General features: G+C 42.1%; 1 protein-coding gene and 1 long non-coding RNA gene across 5 annotated transcripts; one reads left to right on the top strand and one right to left on the bottom strand.

Annotated features, from left to right (window-relative positions):
• The first annotated feature begins 1,112 nt into the window (after positions 1 to 1,112).
• LOC136427772 (transcriptional repressor p66-alpha-like) lies at positions 1,113 to 17,485 on the top strand. 4 transcript variants are annotated; one of them, XM_066416923.1, is made up of 8 exons: positions 1,113 to 1,465; positions 9,469 to 9,544; positions 9,806 to 9,892; positions 10,062 to 10,571; positions 10,783 to 11,842; positions 12,261 to 12,305; positions 13,587 to 13,727; positions 14,980 to 17,485. In XM_066416923.1, the coding sequence occupies exons 2-8, from the start codon at positions 9,516 to 9,518 to the stop codon at positions 15,199 to 15,201; spliced, it is 2,094 nt and encodes a 697-aa protein (XP_066273020.1). In that variant the 5' UTR covers positions 1,113 to 1,465; positions 9,469 to 9,515; the 3' UTR covers positions 15,202 to 17,485. The 4 variants fall into 4 exon arrangements, with proteins under 4 accessions (XP_066273020.1, XP_066273018.1, XP_066273021.1 ...); XM_066416921.1 differs by having other exon boundaries at positions 13,587 to 13,775; XM_066416924.1 differs by lacking the exon at positions 12,261 to 12,305 and having other exon boundaries at positions 1,118 to 1,465.
• LOC136427775 (uncharacterized) lies at positions 5,692 to 8,224 on the bottom strand. Its single transcript, XR_010754512.1, has 4 exons — positions 8,000 to 8,224; positions 7,064 to 7,155; positions 6,730 to 6,896; positions 5,692 to 6,389 (listed from the first exon to the last, which is right to left on the bottom strand). It is a non-coding gene; the product is annotated as an uncharacterized lncRNA (long non-coding RNA).

The following is a 17,485-nucleotide window of genomic DNA, read 5'->3' as shown; positions in this document are numbered from 1 at the left end:
ATGCACTGCTTCTATGCAGACCCCCAGAAAAATGTTTCAGCTTTTGTGTTTTGGATTGAGAAATGCTTTGAATAGTAAATGCGGGCGTTTGTATAATAAAAGCACTAAACCCAATTTTCCCTTTCAAGTTTCATTAGATATCTTAATTTTTCTAATTTGATACAATAGATATGCGCGTTTTGAACTTGTAGTAGCAGATTTACACTGATTAACAAATATTCCAGTTACTTTTTTCACTACTTGAAATTGATTCGGAACTTCAAAGTGAACTGCGAAAAAAGTTAGCTTAAGCTCTCAACACACAAAACAGTTCAACATAGGTGCAAGGAAGCAGAAACCTCAAACCTAGAATACAGAAGCTTTCTCTCATTGTGTTGTATCTGCTCATGGAGGTTATATGGACCTCCTTGATCTGCTATCATCAATGTGAAATCTTGTAGATCACCAAAGTAGTAAAAACTTCCAACATCATGGCAAATGGCAAATATTAAGACAGAAACAGAGCGAAAAGAATCAACATTCAAACTATTTCTAGGTGCCTGTCCGAAACTTTTTTTTTCAACTGATCGAGGCTGAATGTGGAATCTATTGATAAACAGCTGTTCAGCACCTATCAGATGCAAAATAGACAGGCCATATTATAATATGATCTAGATTCTTTTATTCTTAAATTTTGAAAATGTCCTGAAAATGAGAAATGTCCTGAAAATGACAGTTTTACTATTGATCGATCTGTCGATCAGTTATGATTGATCGATTGGTAAGAGTCAGGCAGGGCGGATGGCCATAATTGTGGTGATCACAAAGGCTCCCGTTTCCTCCACAACCTGGTCAGCCAATCAGCTTGCGGTGTTCACAGGGTGATGATGTCACTGCTTCATTGAGTATGTAAAAACACACAACCCACCTTGACCTGTAAACAAACTTGTTTATTAGTGCCTCCTCAGCGGCCTCGACACATGATTGATCAGGCGTTGCCATGGAGATGTTGATGGGGGTCGTAGCCAAGACTGATGCGATTGGTCGAACCCCGAGTCACATGAGCAGGGTCACCAAATAAGGGTGATACCCTGAAGGATATGTTTGTTTGTAAATTTCTTGTTGTCTTTAGCCCTGCAGTGCACACTGGGACACCCCTATCCCAGAAAACCACGCCAGTGCCAAGCTGAGGGTGCTTCCCCATTGTGAGAAGGGGTGAATGTCCACAGCCAGGCCCGACCGGCCGCCTTTGTCTTAGGTGTAAGAGTAATATTCAACGTGCTTTGTCATATCTCTACCTGTGAGACTTTCATCCACATTGAGTAAAATCAGCTAGACGAGTTCTGAGAGGACATACTGACATCGGTAAAATTTGGAAGGCCGCACGTCCCACGTTAGTGCAGTTGTGACGAGGCGCCAGGTCTGGGGAGACACTGCGAATCGTGAGGGTCACGGCCGACCGTCAGTCGGACGGTCTCGTTTTTCGGTAAGTGCGCTTCTTTTTGTAGCACTAACTCAATACCTTGAACACCACGCCGACATTTTGAACCAAATGTCAACACGCCGAAGCCCGAAAAGCCGGTAGTTTCACGTGGGACTTGACAATTGAATCGGAATTGGCCCGCCATTTTGTCGGCTCGTACGGCGGACGAAGAAGGTTCGGAGCGAGAGACGACTGCGGGGTAGGGAGAATCTAGGTGCTCATCAGGACCTTTCCACATGTGATATCAACAGCTGGACATATCATTCTTCGGGTTAACTATTGCTCAACCAGTGAAAAGCATAACAGTTATTATTTTCTTGCGTCATCAATATCATCACATTACATGATTCTATGAAAAATTTGTGAAATTTTATTGCAGACCAACGCAGGCTTAATGATCACTGATCAAAAGTATGTTTCTCCCCAGACTGAAAGAAGGTGGCTCAGTGACAGATGCTGAATGTGGGGGAAAAATTCACATTTCCAACCTTGGCCCATTTTTCACACCTAAGAGCTCAGCACCCTTAGAATAGACCAACAAGACTTGTTGAAATGAGGGGAACTCTAGTGACCTATATCATATCAGCTGGTTTCCATGGATGCAGTGGTACTGTGATATGATGATGTGTGCAAGTTCACTCTAATTCTAAACTCAAATTTATTGTGTGTGACATGATTATGGACAAAAGGCAAATCCAGCTTTACCACAAGTCGGGCGTCAATGATTTTTGCATCAGCAAAGTTTTCGAACCTTGACTTATCTTGATCCATTTCGCGCTTTTTATATGTCGTGTGGCTTATTACGCATGGTGTGGAGTTGTACTGGTAGTTTCTTGATGTGGAGCTAATCTAAAATTATGATATTCTTGATACATGATTTGCAACACCCTTCATGCAAAAAGATGGCTTCCTGAGAAAGTTTGCGTCTCGCTCTTTTTTGTGGTCAATAACCTTTGCCCCTCTAGAGGCAGATTTAAAACTTCAATAGTAAGTTCTAACTTGCCCCAAGGAGGTTAAATATACGTGTATATTTAACCTCCTTGCTTGCCCTAAGTCACTGAAGTGGTTTGTGCAGTTACTTTTCCTGCCCCAACAACATGAGCTACATGATCACACAGGCCGATGTAAAATAATCTGTCGCTACTACTACTAGTATCTTCTCTTGTTCGCAAGTTCTGAAGCGACTTTCTATGAATTTATGGAATGGCATGATATGTCCATGCCTCCTGATTTAAACTCAAGGTTTAAACATCAGCTTGTCTGCCTGTCGTCCACTGTGTATAATATTTGTGTTGTTGCAATTTCGAATAAAGAAATAAAGATAAACTCAAGGTCAAGTATATCTCTTGAGGAATGACAACAGAAAAGTGCTAAATGGGCATGTACTTCTGTGGGACATACGTTGTATCCTGGTCTTTGTACAAGATGTTATATAATATGGTCACTGGTAGGATACTGGCATCATATATGATATAGCGGTATATCCTGTTTGCGTTCGTTCCCCATGTAAAATGAAGTTTGTGAATGTTAGGTTTTCGATTTAACTAATAAAGTAATAGTGACCTTAATGTCATCCAACATTTCATCAGGATCCTAACGCTGTTGTACTTTGTTTCCATGTTTTTTACACTGAGAATGATGCCAATGTTTTACCACATTGACAAGGTTAATTGATATAACATACCATGGCTACATTCAATAACTTGAGAACATTCCGACTGATCAACGACTTCACAACTTGAATGAAAGTACAGCTGGTTTACATGTTATTGAATTTGCTGGAAGCTTAACAAAAGAAGCGTGTACTTGTAGATATGTTAAAAACGAGTAGACTGGGTCATCGACATCCTCGTTAGTTTTTTTTACTACAATGGGATGTGGCCAAAAAACTGATTTTTTTTTTCCAGATAGCTGCTTCTGGTGTGTTTTATTGGGACTGTCTTGACTTTCTGGCACAAAGTATAATAATATTTTTCTATTCGATGCATATGCAGTCACACACACAGAAACAATTTTCACATGTATGCGTCTGTCTCTTTTGAAGAGAATATTAGATATGTTAATTTTCTTTACATTTATGCATATATCATATGAAAAGGAAAGGCACCACTTCTTCACTGAAACATTTTATAGATTTTTCGTGAGGGGATGCGCGGCACCAATGCTCATCATAGGAAATGTATCAAACTTCTAACAATTTAGAAGTTGTAATCATGACACAGTGTCATTGTGTGGTGTGCACAATCTTTGCAGCGGTCAGCTTTATTTCTTCATTAGCATACAGCAGTGATGAATGTGTCCTTGAACAGTTGGCTGGTTGGTAATATGAATAACTACAAAGTGCTTGAGTATGAGAGATTATGTGTAGGTGTGACACATAAGCCCGAACATCTCCAGACAGTCAGTTTGCGTGTGATGTTTTAACATACTGTGATTTCAGTGATAGAAATGGTTTCAAACCTTTTGGTGTTGCGGGATGATTATCAAGACAGCGTATAACAAATTCCAATCAGCCCTTAGTCCCAGACACAGGGAGGCGGGTGAAGTGGGGAGGATTTTTTAGTAGATTTCAGATAGAGGACAGAATTTTCAGCTGTAGCGTGGAAGTTTTTATCTTGTCATGGTTGAAGAGTGAACTATGCCAGGATGCTCTGAATTACGAGCGTGGCATTTCTTCTGCACACTTAGCCACGTGGTGTTATTAACCTGAGCATAAATTGTTGCCACCTGCTCATTAGTAACTAATGCAGGCTTCTGTAATTAAAGACTGGTGATTACATTAGCTTTTACTGCTGAACGCGGAATTCAATGATGCTAGACTGCTGACAGTCAGGAAGGTGGCCTTATAAAGCCACCGCCAATATGGCGTCACCCGCCCTATCGCGCATGCGCACTTCCCATGACCCCAAAGTTTGACCTCAAAAGCAATATGGCCGCCAAAAACCAGGAAGTGGTGTTCGATTTTCAAACCAGCATAACAAGATTCCAGCGGCAGCTGCAGGCTACTATACCCCATATATATTTCAGTGATTGGCAGTAAGAAAGAAGGCCTGTCATTCAGCGGGCACTAACATGACATTTTCACCCTCTACATCTGGAGTTTGTTTTCCCACTGGTACGAGCGCGTGATAAGGGCTCGACACACTACTTGTTGTTTCCCACTGCTTTGCACTAAGCTTGGCTTAACTTTCGCTGTCCTAGAAATTACAGACGTGACAGGTCATCCGTGCACTGTAGAATGGTGCAACATAAAATCAACTACTTAACCTGCTGGGGTAAAATGGGAGGTCAGGGGTTTTCCATTTTAGTCTGTTTGGTGGGAACCGGCTCTTGAGACCCGATACACTTCTGCCTACATACCTTATTTCCCTGTGCAAGCAAACCCCTCAGGATGATTCAGACGTGCGACTTATTCTTGGAGTCACAAGAAGGTCGATGCAAACCACATGGAGGTAGAATGGCCCAAACCACCGGAGATATGCGGTACAATGAACCACTACGGAAACGTTTGGAAAGGGAGTAATTCTCACGTATTTTTTTAAGGTAAGACAGAAGGGAATTCAAAATCTATGAATAGATTCATAAGTATTGTAATTCATCTCATATCAGGTATAATAAGTTTTAAGTGACAGAGTATTATCAAATAAAAACGTTTGCAATCTTAGCTCATCTAGTGTCTGTGCTCATCATTTTGAATAGTTTACAACCCCAGAAAGTAAGTAAGTTAGAAATCCATTTGTCTGTGATCATGTCATCATTTCCTTTTTGACCCACCTGTATACCTCTTCATGGAGATCATCTGCCAAGAGACGTCAGGGCTCAACAACAAATATATGACAAGTAGGTCTTATTCATCATGTAGAGGGTAATACAATGATGTTGGGTTGGCACTTTGAGATCTGATCATGTTACATTTAAAAGTTACCAAGTTTACATTTCACTGCAGATGATGCATCTAATGGGTGAAAAGCCTCTGTAGAACTGTTTTAGTGAACACCCTAACACCTGAAAACATGAGGGACCCGGATAATTTACTTGGTGATAGTTGGGATGTGAGGACATTCAACACAAACACAGCAGAGTGAACTGACATCAGCATTGGGTGGGGCTAACACAACAGGCAAATATTTTCGCATTCTAAATGCCCTAGTTCATAAAACATATTGCCTCATCTCTACTTGTATGTACATGTATACAGAAAGAGAGAACTATTTGTCATTGTGCCAATCTTAGAATAACTTACATTTGCTTTATTTAGGCTTTATTAGTAACAATACATATACACACACTCTGGAATTCTTAAAAAAGACAGTATATACAGAATGCTTACATCTTTGAGATACACATACTAGTATGACACTGGACTTGAAGTGGATAGTATGCTCCAGGCGATGAAGGACCGAAAGACTTGGGCTGCCATCTCGACTCGTGACTGGAAGTGGAAGGTCTCGACATAAGCAAGTACTAGTACATGTATACATATTACTGGGATCTACAATAACAAAGCCTGAAACCTGCTCTACAGAAATAAAGTACATTGTAGGTGAACCTGAGCTACACTTGAGCTTCTTAAGAAGGAGGGGTCACTGAATGATATGTATGGCTAAACTAAAAAAAAACTTAAGTTGTTTTTAATACTTTTTACAGTTGAAGTTATCATTATGCCATAGTTCTTCTACTTCATTCTAAGTTTCTTAATACATCCTCCAGACAGTTGGATTAGTTGTTTCCAGAGTTTAACAGATACATGTTCATATTTCATAGATCATCCTGGTCCCCATTGTACACAACATGGTTTTCATCTTCATCAACAGCAGACTCAGGAGGCTCAGGCACTTGCATCAGACTTGCTGTCGCTGAAACCTGTGTCTGAAGAGTCGTCATTTTCTTGCACACTGTTTTGGCCCCAAGGCTGCATTTGCATCAACTGAAAAGACATACAGTCCAATTATAGAAATAGATTACCTCTGATTATCCAAATGGTTTATCAGGTCTTTTGTACCATGTGTATGAAATGATATATGTTGATAGATTTATTATGAGTCTATGATGTGACTTAAATGATGTAATCCGTATCTCTGTTATATTCCCTCTTCCCTTATGACCTCAATAAAAATGAATAGATAAGGTTCAAATAAAATATGGGGCTTACCAAAGAGAGAAGGCCTTTGTTCCCAACTGAGCCATGTGAATACTTGTCTGTCAAATTCTTACTTGCCATTGGAATGATGCTGATAATTGCCATGTGGACAAATGTAATGATGTACCTGTTCAGCCTACTTGCTTTTGTAATGCCCCCTGCCATTCCGAGTGATCAGATGGTAGCGCCTTGTCGTCTGCACACAAATTATTCTTATTCTCAATTGTTTTTCACAATTGGAAAAGTGCAGAAAGGGGTGGGTAGCTAGCCGGTCACCGGCATGGGCACCAAAGTCTGAAACACAGATGACATGCTATCAAAGTAAATCACCTATGATAATCCAAATGGGGGGGGGGGGGGTGTTATCATTAGGAGGTACAACATTAGCAAGAGAACAAGGAATTATTTGCCATTATCACTGTATATTCCACAACTCACCACTCAAAATCAAGTTTACTTACAGTGGATGTACGATGTAAGTCGTGTCCCGAAATCTTTTGCACCAACTGGTTGAAGCTCTGCGTGCCACTGTATGTCAGTTTACCTTTGAGTCCTGCATAAAATAATTGTTGCATCTTCTATTCATCAAATCATCAAACCATGCTTGACCTTTTCTGGGTGATTATGTAGTAGCTGATAAAAAAATATGTATATAATATATATATAAATTGGAAGATGACCTTCCTACCTGGCCGAAAGGATCTGCTCTACTCTACTCTACTCTGATTCCATAAAGCATGCTTGAAACTGGCTTATGTATCCAATTTAGTTTTTCCAGAGGAAATTTGCAAGTAAAACGACCAAAATACCCTTCAAAGATCCTTCAAGTCGTCGTAAAAATGATATCAGAAGTCACATATGTTCACGATTGTCAAATAATATGCATTTCAAGACTACAATATTTTACAAAACCCACAGGAACCATACCCATATCGGCCTTCACCAGTCAACGCCCCCCTCCCCACCTTTGGCTATTTTCGCAAAATTGCGGCTTCTCTTCGTTCAAAAAAGCGAACATTTTTTCTAGAACGATATCAGTAAAAACGAACAACGTGGAAGCATGGCAGACACTCTAATTCATTCAGGAAAATTAGTAGATTTAGATGAACACGCCGCGTACGGCCAATTAAACCATTTTTGTTCCGTAAAAACAACGCGGAAGTGTGCAAATGTCCGTACACTAACAATGCGGCTGGCTGCTACCGAGCGAGCGACGGCTCAACTTTGAAAAAGCAAACATTCTTTCCAACGCAAAACAAGCCGAGATAAAATGGGGGGATCGACTGATAACACCCTAAACAATCACGGAAAAATGATACGAATTACGACAAATTCCTCGAAACTAGTTAGTTAGACCAGTCAAATTACATGAAAAAATGAAGAACTAGTCTGCTTACCTGACGATTCGGCAGCCATTTCGCCCAGAATGTGCAGATTCCCGAGGTTTTCCGTGAATCAAACTGGCTAAAATGTCTTTCCTGTTCTTCTAGGAGCTTCTGTGGACGGATGTGACGTGTTTTGACCTTTGAACTGGTCTTTAGGAAGGCGATAGAACACAAAATTCCCATAGAAAATGAATGGGAGAGGGAGAGGGCATGGGAAGGAGCGCGTCCCCGGGAAAATGACGTCATGGCCCGAAGCGCACTCTGATTGGCTGAAGGGCGGTGGCTTTATAAGGCCACCTTCCTGACTGGCTGATGGAGATAATTCAGATACTCGCCTTTCCAGCATCCCTTACCCATCCTCAAATGAGTGAAAGTTCACACATTTTCTAGGAAGATTTGGGTTGAAACTATCACAAAATTTTGCAGCAATGTTATGTAGGACATTTGGAATTGATCTCATCGCTGACCAATCAGCTTTCTCCATCTGCCCACCAATGGCCAGCGAGCATTCTGTTGTCCCATGTGGGGTTTCCCAGTTTGTAGCCAAGGGCTTTGTTGTGGTAATAAGATCCGTCAAGTGGGCGGAGCTTCATGTGACCAGGAACTTCAGTCATGGTTGCCTAGCAACAAGGTCCGTGGAGACTACCTTACAAGTTGCCCCACTTGTACCCTTTTGTGGCCTTTCATCTGTTACTTGATGGATATCATCCCGCGATATTTGTTTACTTTCTATCAGTACTCCGAACGAATTTCTGGATGTAAATAATGGTGGTGTGTGAAGGACCTACATGTGAAATATGTTACCTGCAAATAGAATGAGGCTCACATGTTAAGTGGTTATAAAAGTATTTTTGACCTCGAAAGTTTGACTATATAATGTCAGGACGTTGAGTTTTTTATGGCTTACAAATGTAACAAAATGCGTTTTGTCCCAAATTGACAGTGAACAAATCTGACAACGTAAGCTACTGTATTAAGACTTTCATCCATGAGATTGTTCTTGGATTTTTCAAGAGACACCCCTATTTTTTCAGGTGAAAGATCATGTTGGAAACCTCAGTCCCAAGTCAATCTGACAAGTGTCCAGTATTTGGTTTACTGTCTTATCAGTTAAATAGTAGAGCAGCAGTTGTTTTCCATCAAATGGACCTCAAGTCAAGAAGAGAAAATAATTTTGAATCCAAATTTCTCACAGCAACAAAGTAGCTTGATATGGTTGGTAAGCTTGACCTCCAGCAAACGCAAATGGTGGTGTTGTAGTTTTGAAAGTGCTGTTTTCTTGCTGCGTAGGATAAACTTTTGTAGATTAGAAAAGGTCTATGCCAGTCATTACGAGAAAGGTATGCTCCTCTGTATTATGATAACTATATAAAAGCATTGATATAAAGGCATTTGTCTACAAAGACACTTTGTATCGTTGGTCACTAAGCCCATATGATAGCCACATACATGTATCTTACCCCTCCCTATTCTCCCTACAGGCAAATTGACATCATCATCAGTGCTGTCAGGTGAACCAGAAATAACAATGGATTCTTCTCCAAAGCCAACAGAAAGGTAAGACAACAATCTGTAGCTTATAGTTTCTGAAGAATGAAGACTATATTCAGAGTTAAAATGTCTAGGAAAAACAGCTACGTCAGTTGTCACACGGAATTCAAAAATATTTTAACTAGTTTGTTGTATTGAATTTTCGGGACCCATTTTACTTTTAGAGGTAAAAATGTGTGGGAAAAACAGCTGCGTCAGTTGTCACACAGAGTAAGAGATATTTTAACCAGTTTGTTGTATTGACCCATTTTTCTGGACCCATTTCAGCGAGGCAGCCAATGCAGAGGTTCCAGACAAGTCTGAACTGCAGGAGGAGCCAGAAAAGGCATCAGAACAGCCATCACCATCCAAGAGGTAGGCATGGTCATGGACGTGAAATATCTTGACACAATTTTACAGCAATGTAAGAAAACTTTGATTTCTGTATGATCCAGTTTTGTTTTATGTAGTGTGATTCAATACCACTTTTTTTTAATTTTAAAGTGAACAAAATAAAACATCTTTTTAATTGTTGATTCTGCAGACCTTTTGAAAAGGATGACTCGGACCAAGAAGAGACAGCAGATGCTCAGGCTGCAAAGAAGCCAAAATTGGACACAGATGCAGAAACAGAGGTGGATGCCGCAGAGGCAGAAACAGAGGTTGATGCAGAGGCTACCACATCGCCAGAACAGTGTGCCGAGGCTGACGCTAAACCCGGTGCTGAACCAGCCGCTGAACTAAAGGAGAGCACAGACATCGAAACAGACAGCAAGACAGTTGAGGAACGCACCACTGAATCTGACAGCAAGGCTAGACCGTCTGAGAATAACACAGAAGATGATGCCAGTCAGGACAGTATGCAGTCCATGTCCAGTAAAAGTTCCAAACAGAACCCAGACTCCACCACCAACGATCAGGAGGCGGAGGTGTTGGACTTTTCCAGGTCAGGCCGAGACGCTGATGATAGTGAAAGTGACAGTGAGAGGAGAACAACAAATGATATTAAGAAGGAACCTGTGGACCACATGGATACATCGGAGGCTGTAAATGGGTAAGCTTACTTTGGGTTTTTTTCAAGACTTGTTGTAATAAAGTATTATCTCTCTTCAGCTTGCTTTGAATTTGCCTTATATACTATTTTAATCTCCTAGACGCCAGTAACAAATGTTTGTAAAAAAACAACAAAGCCTCATACCTCGCAGTCCTGTTGTATGTGGTAATGGGCAAGAAGTAGTGCTGACTGTGTTCTACGTTGCTTCTAGTGATGCCAACAGAACAGAGCCCAGCAGCCGAGCATCTTCTCCTGACTGCATCGTCCTGTCGGATGACTCGGATTCCAAGAGCCCGGTCACCAACGGACACGACGAGGACGCAGCCAGCAAGTCTGCCAACAAGGCGGAGAAGCAGAATGGCCGCATGTCGCCCGAGGATCATGACAAGGTCATTAAGAAACTGAAAGAGGAGCTGAAAAGTGAAGAAGCCAAGCTCATTCTCCTGAAGAAGATTCGACAGAGCCAGGTCCAGGTACAAAGAGAAAACACGGCCCCGGGTGGTAAAGTGGCAATCCCCCGGCAGCCCACGGGAAGCGGCCCGCCTCCGCTGGTCCGTGGGGGCCAGCAGCCCAACCAGAGGGGCCAGGTCGGCATGCCGCAGCTCATGAGAGGTCCCATGGTGCAACAGGCTCGACAGCAAGGTCCGCCGCCACTCATCATGGCGCCGCGGGTCACCACGCCCAGCGGGATGAACGCCAACAACATGGTGGGGATGCGCGGCACCAACATCAACATCATTCCCCTGCAGATGATCCGCCCTGTCAATCAGAATTCTGTTGCCGTGACAACGTCCAACCTCTCCGGGTCGTACCAGCCCATCCAGGTGCACCAGGTGGCGTCGCAGCACCCGGGGACCCCGCCCAGCCAACAGCAGCAGAACGACCCCCAGACCGCGGCCAGCAGACAGGCGGCCGCCAAGCTCGCTCTCCGCAAGCAGCTGGAGAAGACGCTGCTGCAGATCCCGCCCCCCAAACCTCCGCCCCCAGAGCTCACATTCCTGCCCAGTGCTGCTAACAATGAGTTTATATGCCTGATCGGGCTGGAGGCGGTGGTGAACAATATACTGGACATGCAGGACCCGAGTAGGAACGCAGTACGGGCCCAGCCCGAGCCTCTCTTCTGCAAGCAGTGTAAAACAGACTTCTCCGCCATGTGGAAACAAGAGAAGCCAGGAAGCCCGACAGTCATCTGTGAGCAGTGTGTAACAACCAACCAAAAGAAGGCACTAAAGGCAGAACATACCAACAGACTGAAGACAGCATTTGTCAAGGTAAGACACATACACTACTAACTCCGGGAAAGTAGTAGACGAAAGAGATGATCGTAAAAGAAGATACTTAAAAAGCGTAACTCTGAGCAGCCTTTTGTTTGACATTTGTGTGGGCCTGCATGGGATCTTCCCACCATCTGGTTTTGGCTGTGTTGTTGGCTGGGATTTGGATATCCATCACTTTTACCAAGATTTCTTGTTTTTTCACAGCTCATTGCTTGTCTTAATATTTATCAATAAGGAAGCGTTACTAGCTCAATAATGATATCAGTGCTTCGATGATTCACTACCAGAAAGTATGTCCAACTAGAGAGCGATAACTGATCATAGACGTAAACAAAAGCAACAACAAATTTAACTGTGAAGGTTTCTGGGTTGTGAAGAAATCTCTATGTTGCTGCTGTTGTTCCCTGCCCAGGTTAGTTCAGTGATGGATCTCCAAACCAGTGCTGATCACTACCTGGTTTGTTGTCTTACTTCCTACTGTGTTTGAGTGGAAGTTTAGATGTCCCAGCACACCTTTTGTTTGCCCCTTGATTAAGTATTGTGCAATGAAATGAAACATAGAGCACAAAAACTTCAACAAACAAATTGAAAATCAGCTAACTGAAAAATTGAAAAACTAAGACCCCATTCAGACCAGAATCAGGATTCACCCAAGCGTGTGGTTGATCCTGATTCGTGAATCCTGGTATGAATGGTCCAGCTCCGAGTGGGGTTAATCCAGATCCACCGAATCCACCTCAGGACAGGACGTAAATTTGGCAGCTCTAATCAGAATCAATCCAGTGCCTGGGCGATTGAGATTCATGAATCCTGGTATGAACAGGGTCTGGCTTAAGTAACAGTAGAAGATGCTAAAGATAAGTTTGCGTGTAGCTTTGGCTTGCAGTAGAGCATTTAAAGACAAATCTGCGCTATTAATTATTTAGAACTGCATCAACTAAAAAAGGAACAAAATGTTAGGACCTTGATTGTGTACATAGAAGGACCAATAGATTAATTGGTAGGACCAAAATTACTATGATTGCCAACCTTGTGTCTTGAAATGGTCATGTAATTAAAAACAAAATTCAGTTTGCACCAGATGCAGATTCAACCTGGCAAAATATTATGCTTGCACTAGCTGTCAATATATCTTATGGGTGCTATTATGAGCACTCTTCATGTAATCAAGTTTGCAGTGGTTGCGTGTAGTGATAGTGATATGCTGTTGTTTTCTTGCTTCTATCCTTGTGCTCTCCTCTCCAATTTCACAGCATACCAAGATCAACAAGGCTTAGCAAACAATCAGTTGTAAATGTTAAGCCTTTGTGAGACAAATACGAAAACAATTGTCATATCGTTTGATGTGTTTGTTTGCTGTTGACATTATAATTTATTCACATGATCACCTTTGATTTAACAGTTTGGTTCAAATGAATCAAATTATCTAAAAGCAACAACACTACTTGCCCTTCCATAAACTTTCTCCCTGCGGCATAACACCTTGACCAATACAGTCAAACCTGTACAAGTTACCACCTCTACATAAGGACCACCTGGTCAATATAACCACGTTTTTGATGGTCCCTATTTTATAGTGACCATCTGTCCACAATAGACCACATCTCATCAGTCCCCTGAGTGGTCTCCTTGGGCAGTTTTGACTGTACAAGTTTGGCACCACAAGGCTTGCTCAGCAGGGAGATTGTTAACCAAACCTGGCTGTTAACAGTACTGTGTCCCTCCCGTACTTCTGCAGGCCCTGCAACAGGAGCAGGAGATCGAGCAGCGCATGAACCAGACTCTTCCCACCTCCTCCTCCACTCCCTCATCCTCCTCCCCTGCCAACCTGACCAGCACCCACCAGCACCAGCTGCAGCAGCTGCGCACCCACCAGCAGGTGAGGAGTCGGGGGCGGGGCAGGGGACGGGGCAGGGGCAGGGCTGGGGTAAGTTCACATCCTCTCTCCTCCAAGGTCAGCCAACTGCGATGGACCAGCATGTACTGCAGGCTTCTGTGTGTGTGTGTGTGGCATTTTTCGCAGGATGTTTTGTTTAACAATAATCTCCAAGCAGATCTATCAGTGGCAAGGACAGTATCCAAAGGTCAAAAGCAGTATGGGCACATCATTGCGACCGATAGATCTGCTTGGAGATTAGTTTGACAAGGTCTATGATGTTGCTGCATCCAACATAAAGTTGTTGGGGTTTTCAGGATTTTGTGGAAAAGTAATGAGTGGCAGTTTTGGGCAAGCAGATTTGTTTGATGCATACTCTGATAAATGCAGTCACTGCATCCAAAACAATGTTTCTTTTTCGTCAGTATTTTGTATGGAAAAGTAATAAACAGCAAAAAAATCAATGCATTATGATAATCCTAGTGGGTGATATGGTATGGAAAATGTTTTTATCAACAGAAGTCCATGAAATGCACACAAGGCAGGAAATATTTGCTGTTAATCTTTAGTTGGTTCATCTTGGGAATATGGTGACATTAGGTAACATAGAAAGTGTTTAGCATTTTTAGATGTTAATTCACCATTTGACTTGATGATGAAGGTAAAGGGTTTTTGTGTAAACACAGGTTTATAAATGTGCCCCGCCATGTGTATGTGCTTTGAAACAATAACACCTATTTGTGTCCCACCAGTTTTACAAAGTATAGTGGGACTTATGTCATCAGCCCTGCGTATCTGTGGACCAGTTCTTGTGAACATTTGTTTCCCGTGGACTGCAGGCAAACTCAAGTGTCTCTATAGGCTTCTTTTATACTTTGCCTCAAACCCTTCTTCTTGCAATACCACATGCACGCAGCTATGCACTAGTAAGACTACTAATATTAGCAGTGATGTTAAGGGCACAGACAACATGTTGAATTAGTGTTCTTTTAGAAAGGTAAGGTCATAGATATCTGTGCAAACAAGCATATTTAAGCACTTTCAAAGCAGAGCTAGCAAGCTGAACAATTAACCCCTCTTTCCGTTGCTGTCAAGCTCTAGGCTATAGACTATCCTAACAAAATGTCACATCACCTCTCATTTTTCTATTCAGTTTACCAACGTCCCCCCACCTTAAGTTTCAACCAATCAAGCCGTCAGTTATAAACACTGATATATCTTAAATCTCAATGGTATGCCCTCTCTTTTCTCCCAGCTTCTCCAAGCCCACAGTCGCCAGTACCACCAGTCTCGCAGCGGCAACTCGCACGTCTTCAGCCAACACTTCGGCCAGGCCTCCAACATGCAGCCGGGCATGTTCCCCTACCAGGTGGTGCAGAACAAGCCGTCCTCCGCCGCCGACCGCCACCGGGAGTACCTTCTAGACATGATCCCATCCAGGTCTCTTCCACAGACAACAATATCATGGAAGCAATAGTCCTGCAGCTGCTAGGTCCGAACCAGTGATGGGGTTGGGTGGTCGTGACATGTACGCACAGATGGTCTAGTGTTTGCAATTTGCTACTAACCTTAGCCTGAAGGTCCGTATCTAGCTTGTGTCCGCTCCAACTGTTGCTACCCAACAGCAGACACAAGCCAGACAAGAATGGCTCTTAGGCTAACAGGCCTAGCAGTGGACTTTAATTATGGTTATGCCAGTATGAGGCCTCATGGCCTTTAAGAATGGGTATTCTCAGTAACTACCAAGGATTTTTGAAGTGTGGGGCAGTCGTTAAAAAGTTCTGGATTGTGACATTCTTTTGTACTGGTTGGAAATACATGCATCGGTAAATATATATCCACATATATATATATGTATAGACCCCGTGAAAGATGATACCGAGAGATATCACAGATGTTGACAGAAATCTTCCAGGACCTTGATGTAAAGAGTATTTTCTGTGTTAAGCAACATCAGTGCACATGACTGGTGTGCGACAAGTGCTAATACTGTGGTGCCATTCATGGATGTGAAATAGATGTGAGAAACCAAATGGCCAGCCATAACATATACCACACATAATTAACATCAAACCTTTTCAAATGATATGATACAATACACATGCTTCATGACACTGGCAAAAATAAAAGCGCTACATTGCACAAAAGAATGGACCAACAACAAAGTTCCCAAAACTGCTCATTGTGTGAATGTCAGGTACACTTGAACCTCATATACACCATACCTCAAGCTGTGGTCTTACTATAGTACTAACCAAGGATGTATCTGAAACTGACAGTTACCATGGTGTCTTGGCTCTATCACCATTAACTTCATAACCCTCACTTTACATTGAAGTAGGTGCAATGGCTCTCTTGGCAGAGACCCGTGCTTGAGGTAAATTGCTTGCATATTCATTCACATGAACAATAAGGAAATCCGCAAAATCATTGCATTTCCGTGTTGTATGCTTAAGAGTTCCTATACATATCAATGTAAAGGCTTGCTTATTGCATGAATATGTTTAGTGCCATATTTGTAGCATGGAATCACAAATTTCTACTTGTTCTTTCTGAGTGTACAGAAAGCAGAACATGGGGACCTCTTGGAATATGGTAAATATATGCCATAGAGTGTGCCCTCGCCAATTGGTTCATTGCTTGTATTATTGAGAAAATTGTATTTTACCCTGATTGGTTTCAAGGAAAACATGTCGTGTACTGAATGTCCGAAGAAACCCAGCCTTGGTTTGTCAGCTTACATTGGTCACTTAGAATTTGAAAAGAGATTTGGCAAAGTGTGATGTTTTCTTCACCACAAGCTTGACAGAATTAAGGCACCATAACACAAAACGAAGTCTAGTCTTTTTTTAAGACTACACAAAACCACAGAACTTAACATCCAGTAACCAGTTTATATCTAGGGCTTCCAAAGTGGAACTTCTGAAATATAGAAACCTGTTTTTCAAATTGAAAGAGATCAGTTTCAGCTGCCAGTCCTCTTTTGTGGTAAATGTCCTGGGGGGATTCGATATTTCATGCTACCATTGAAAGCAGTGGATAGAGTTTTATCCTTTACTTGCTTGTACATCTTTTTATTCAGATACCAAAACATGGATTTTCATATTGTTAAATCCAACGTACCACTTCAAGATGACTAATAGAGACTTCGTATTTCAGCATGCTTCGTAACTGCCCCAACCTCCTTACTTTATCACCCTTCACAAATCTTTTTCATTTGTTGACTGGTACCACAGAGACATTGAGCAGTGCGGTATTGTATGACATTGTGTACTTACTTGCAATGCTGGCACTCCATGCAGTTCCTCTCATTGTGCCATTGAAGCTGATAGCTTTGAATTATCACCTGCAGACCATGTACATAAAATGTGTCAAGAACTGCAGTTCATATGTGAAGTGCAAGGAGGCGTCCATGTCCTTCGAAATCTAGGTGTGCGACGACTGTTGAAAAGACAATATTTTGGCTTCTATTTCATTACTTGTCATATGTGTACCCTTTATTTATGGTGAAGTTAGGGATAAACATCCGAGAACAGACTTGTATAGAAACTCCTCATCACCATTTTGGTTACCATCTGTGCAAAACTGATACAATGTGAATATTTATTGTCGAGGTTTAGTTAATATGTTCAATTCCACTGATGATGTGAACTAAGAGTACAGTATGGAGAGCCCATGATTGGGAGCCATCACAATGTGCTAATGATATTTTCAAAAATTGATGTTGACATGTAGCAAAAAATAAAAGCCTGTGAACAGGA

This window comes from Branchiostoma lanceolatum, chromosome 2 (genome assembly GCF_035083965.1).
Source record: "Branchiostoma lanceolatum isolate klBraLanc5 chromosome 2, klBraLanc5.hap2, whole genome shotgun sequence".
Classification (NCBI taxonomy): domain Eukaryota; kingdom Metazoa; phylum Chordata; class Leptocardii; order Amphioxiformes; family Branchiostomatidae; genus Branchiostoma; species Branchiostoma lanceolatum.
Note: the sequence above shows the minus strand (reverse complement) of the source record. Positions and strands in the feature narration are given on the sequence as shown.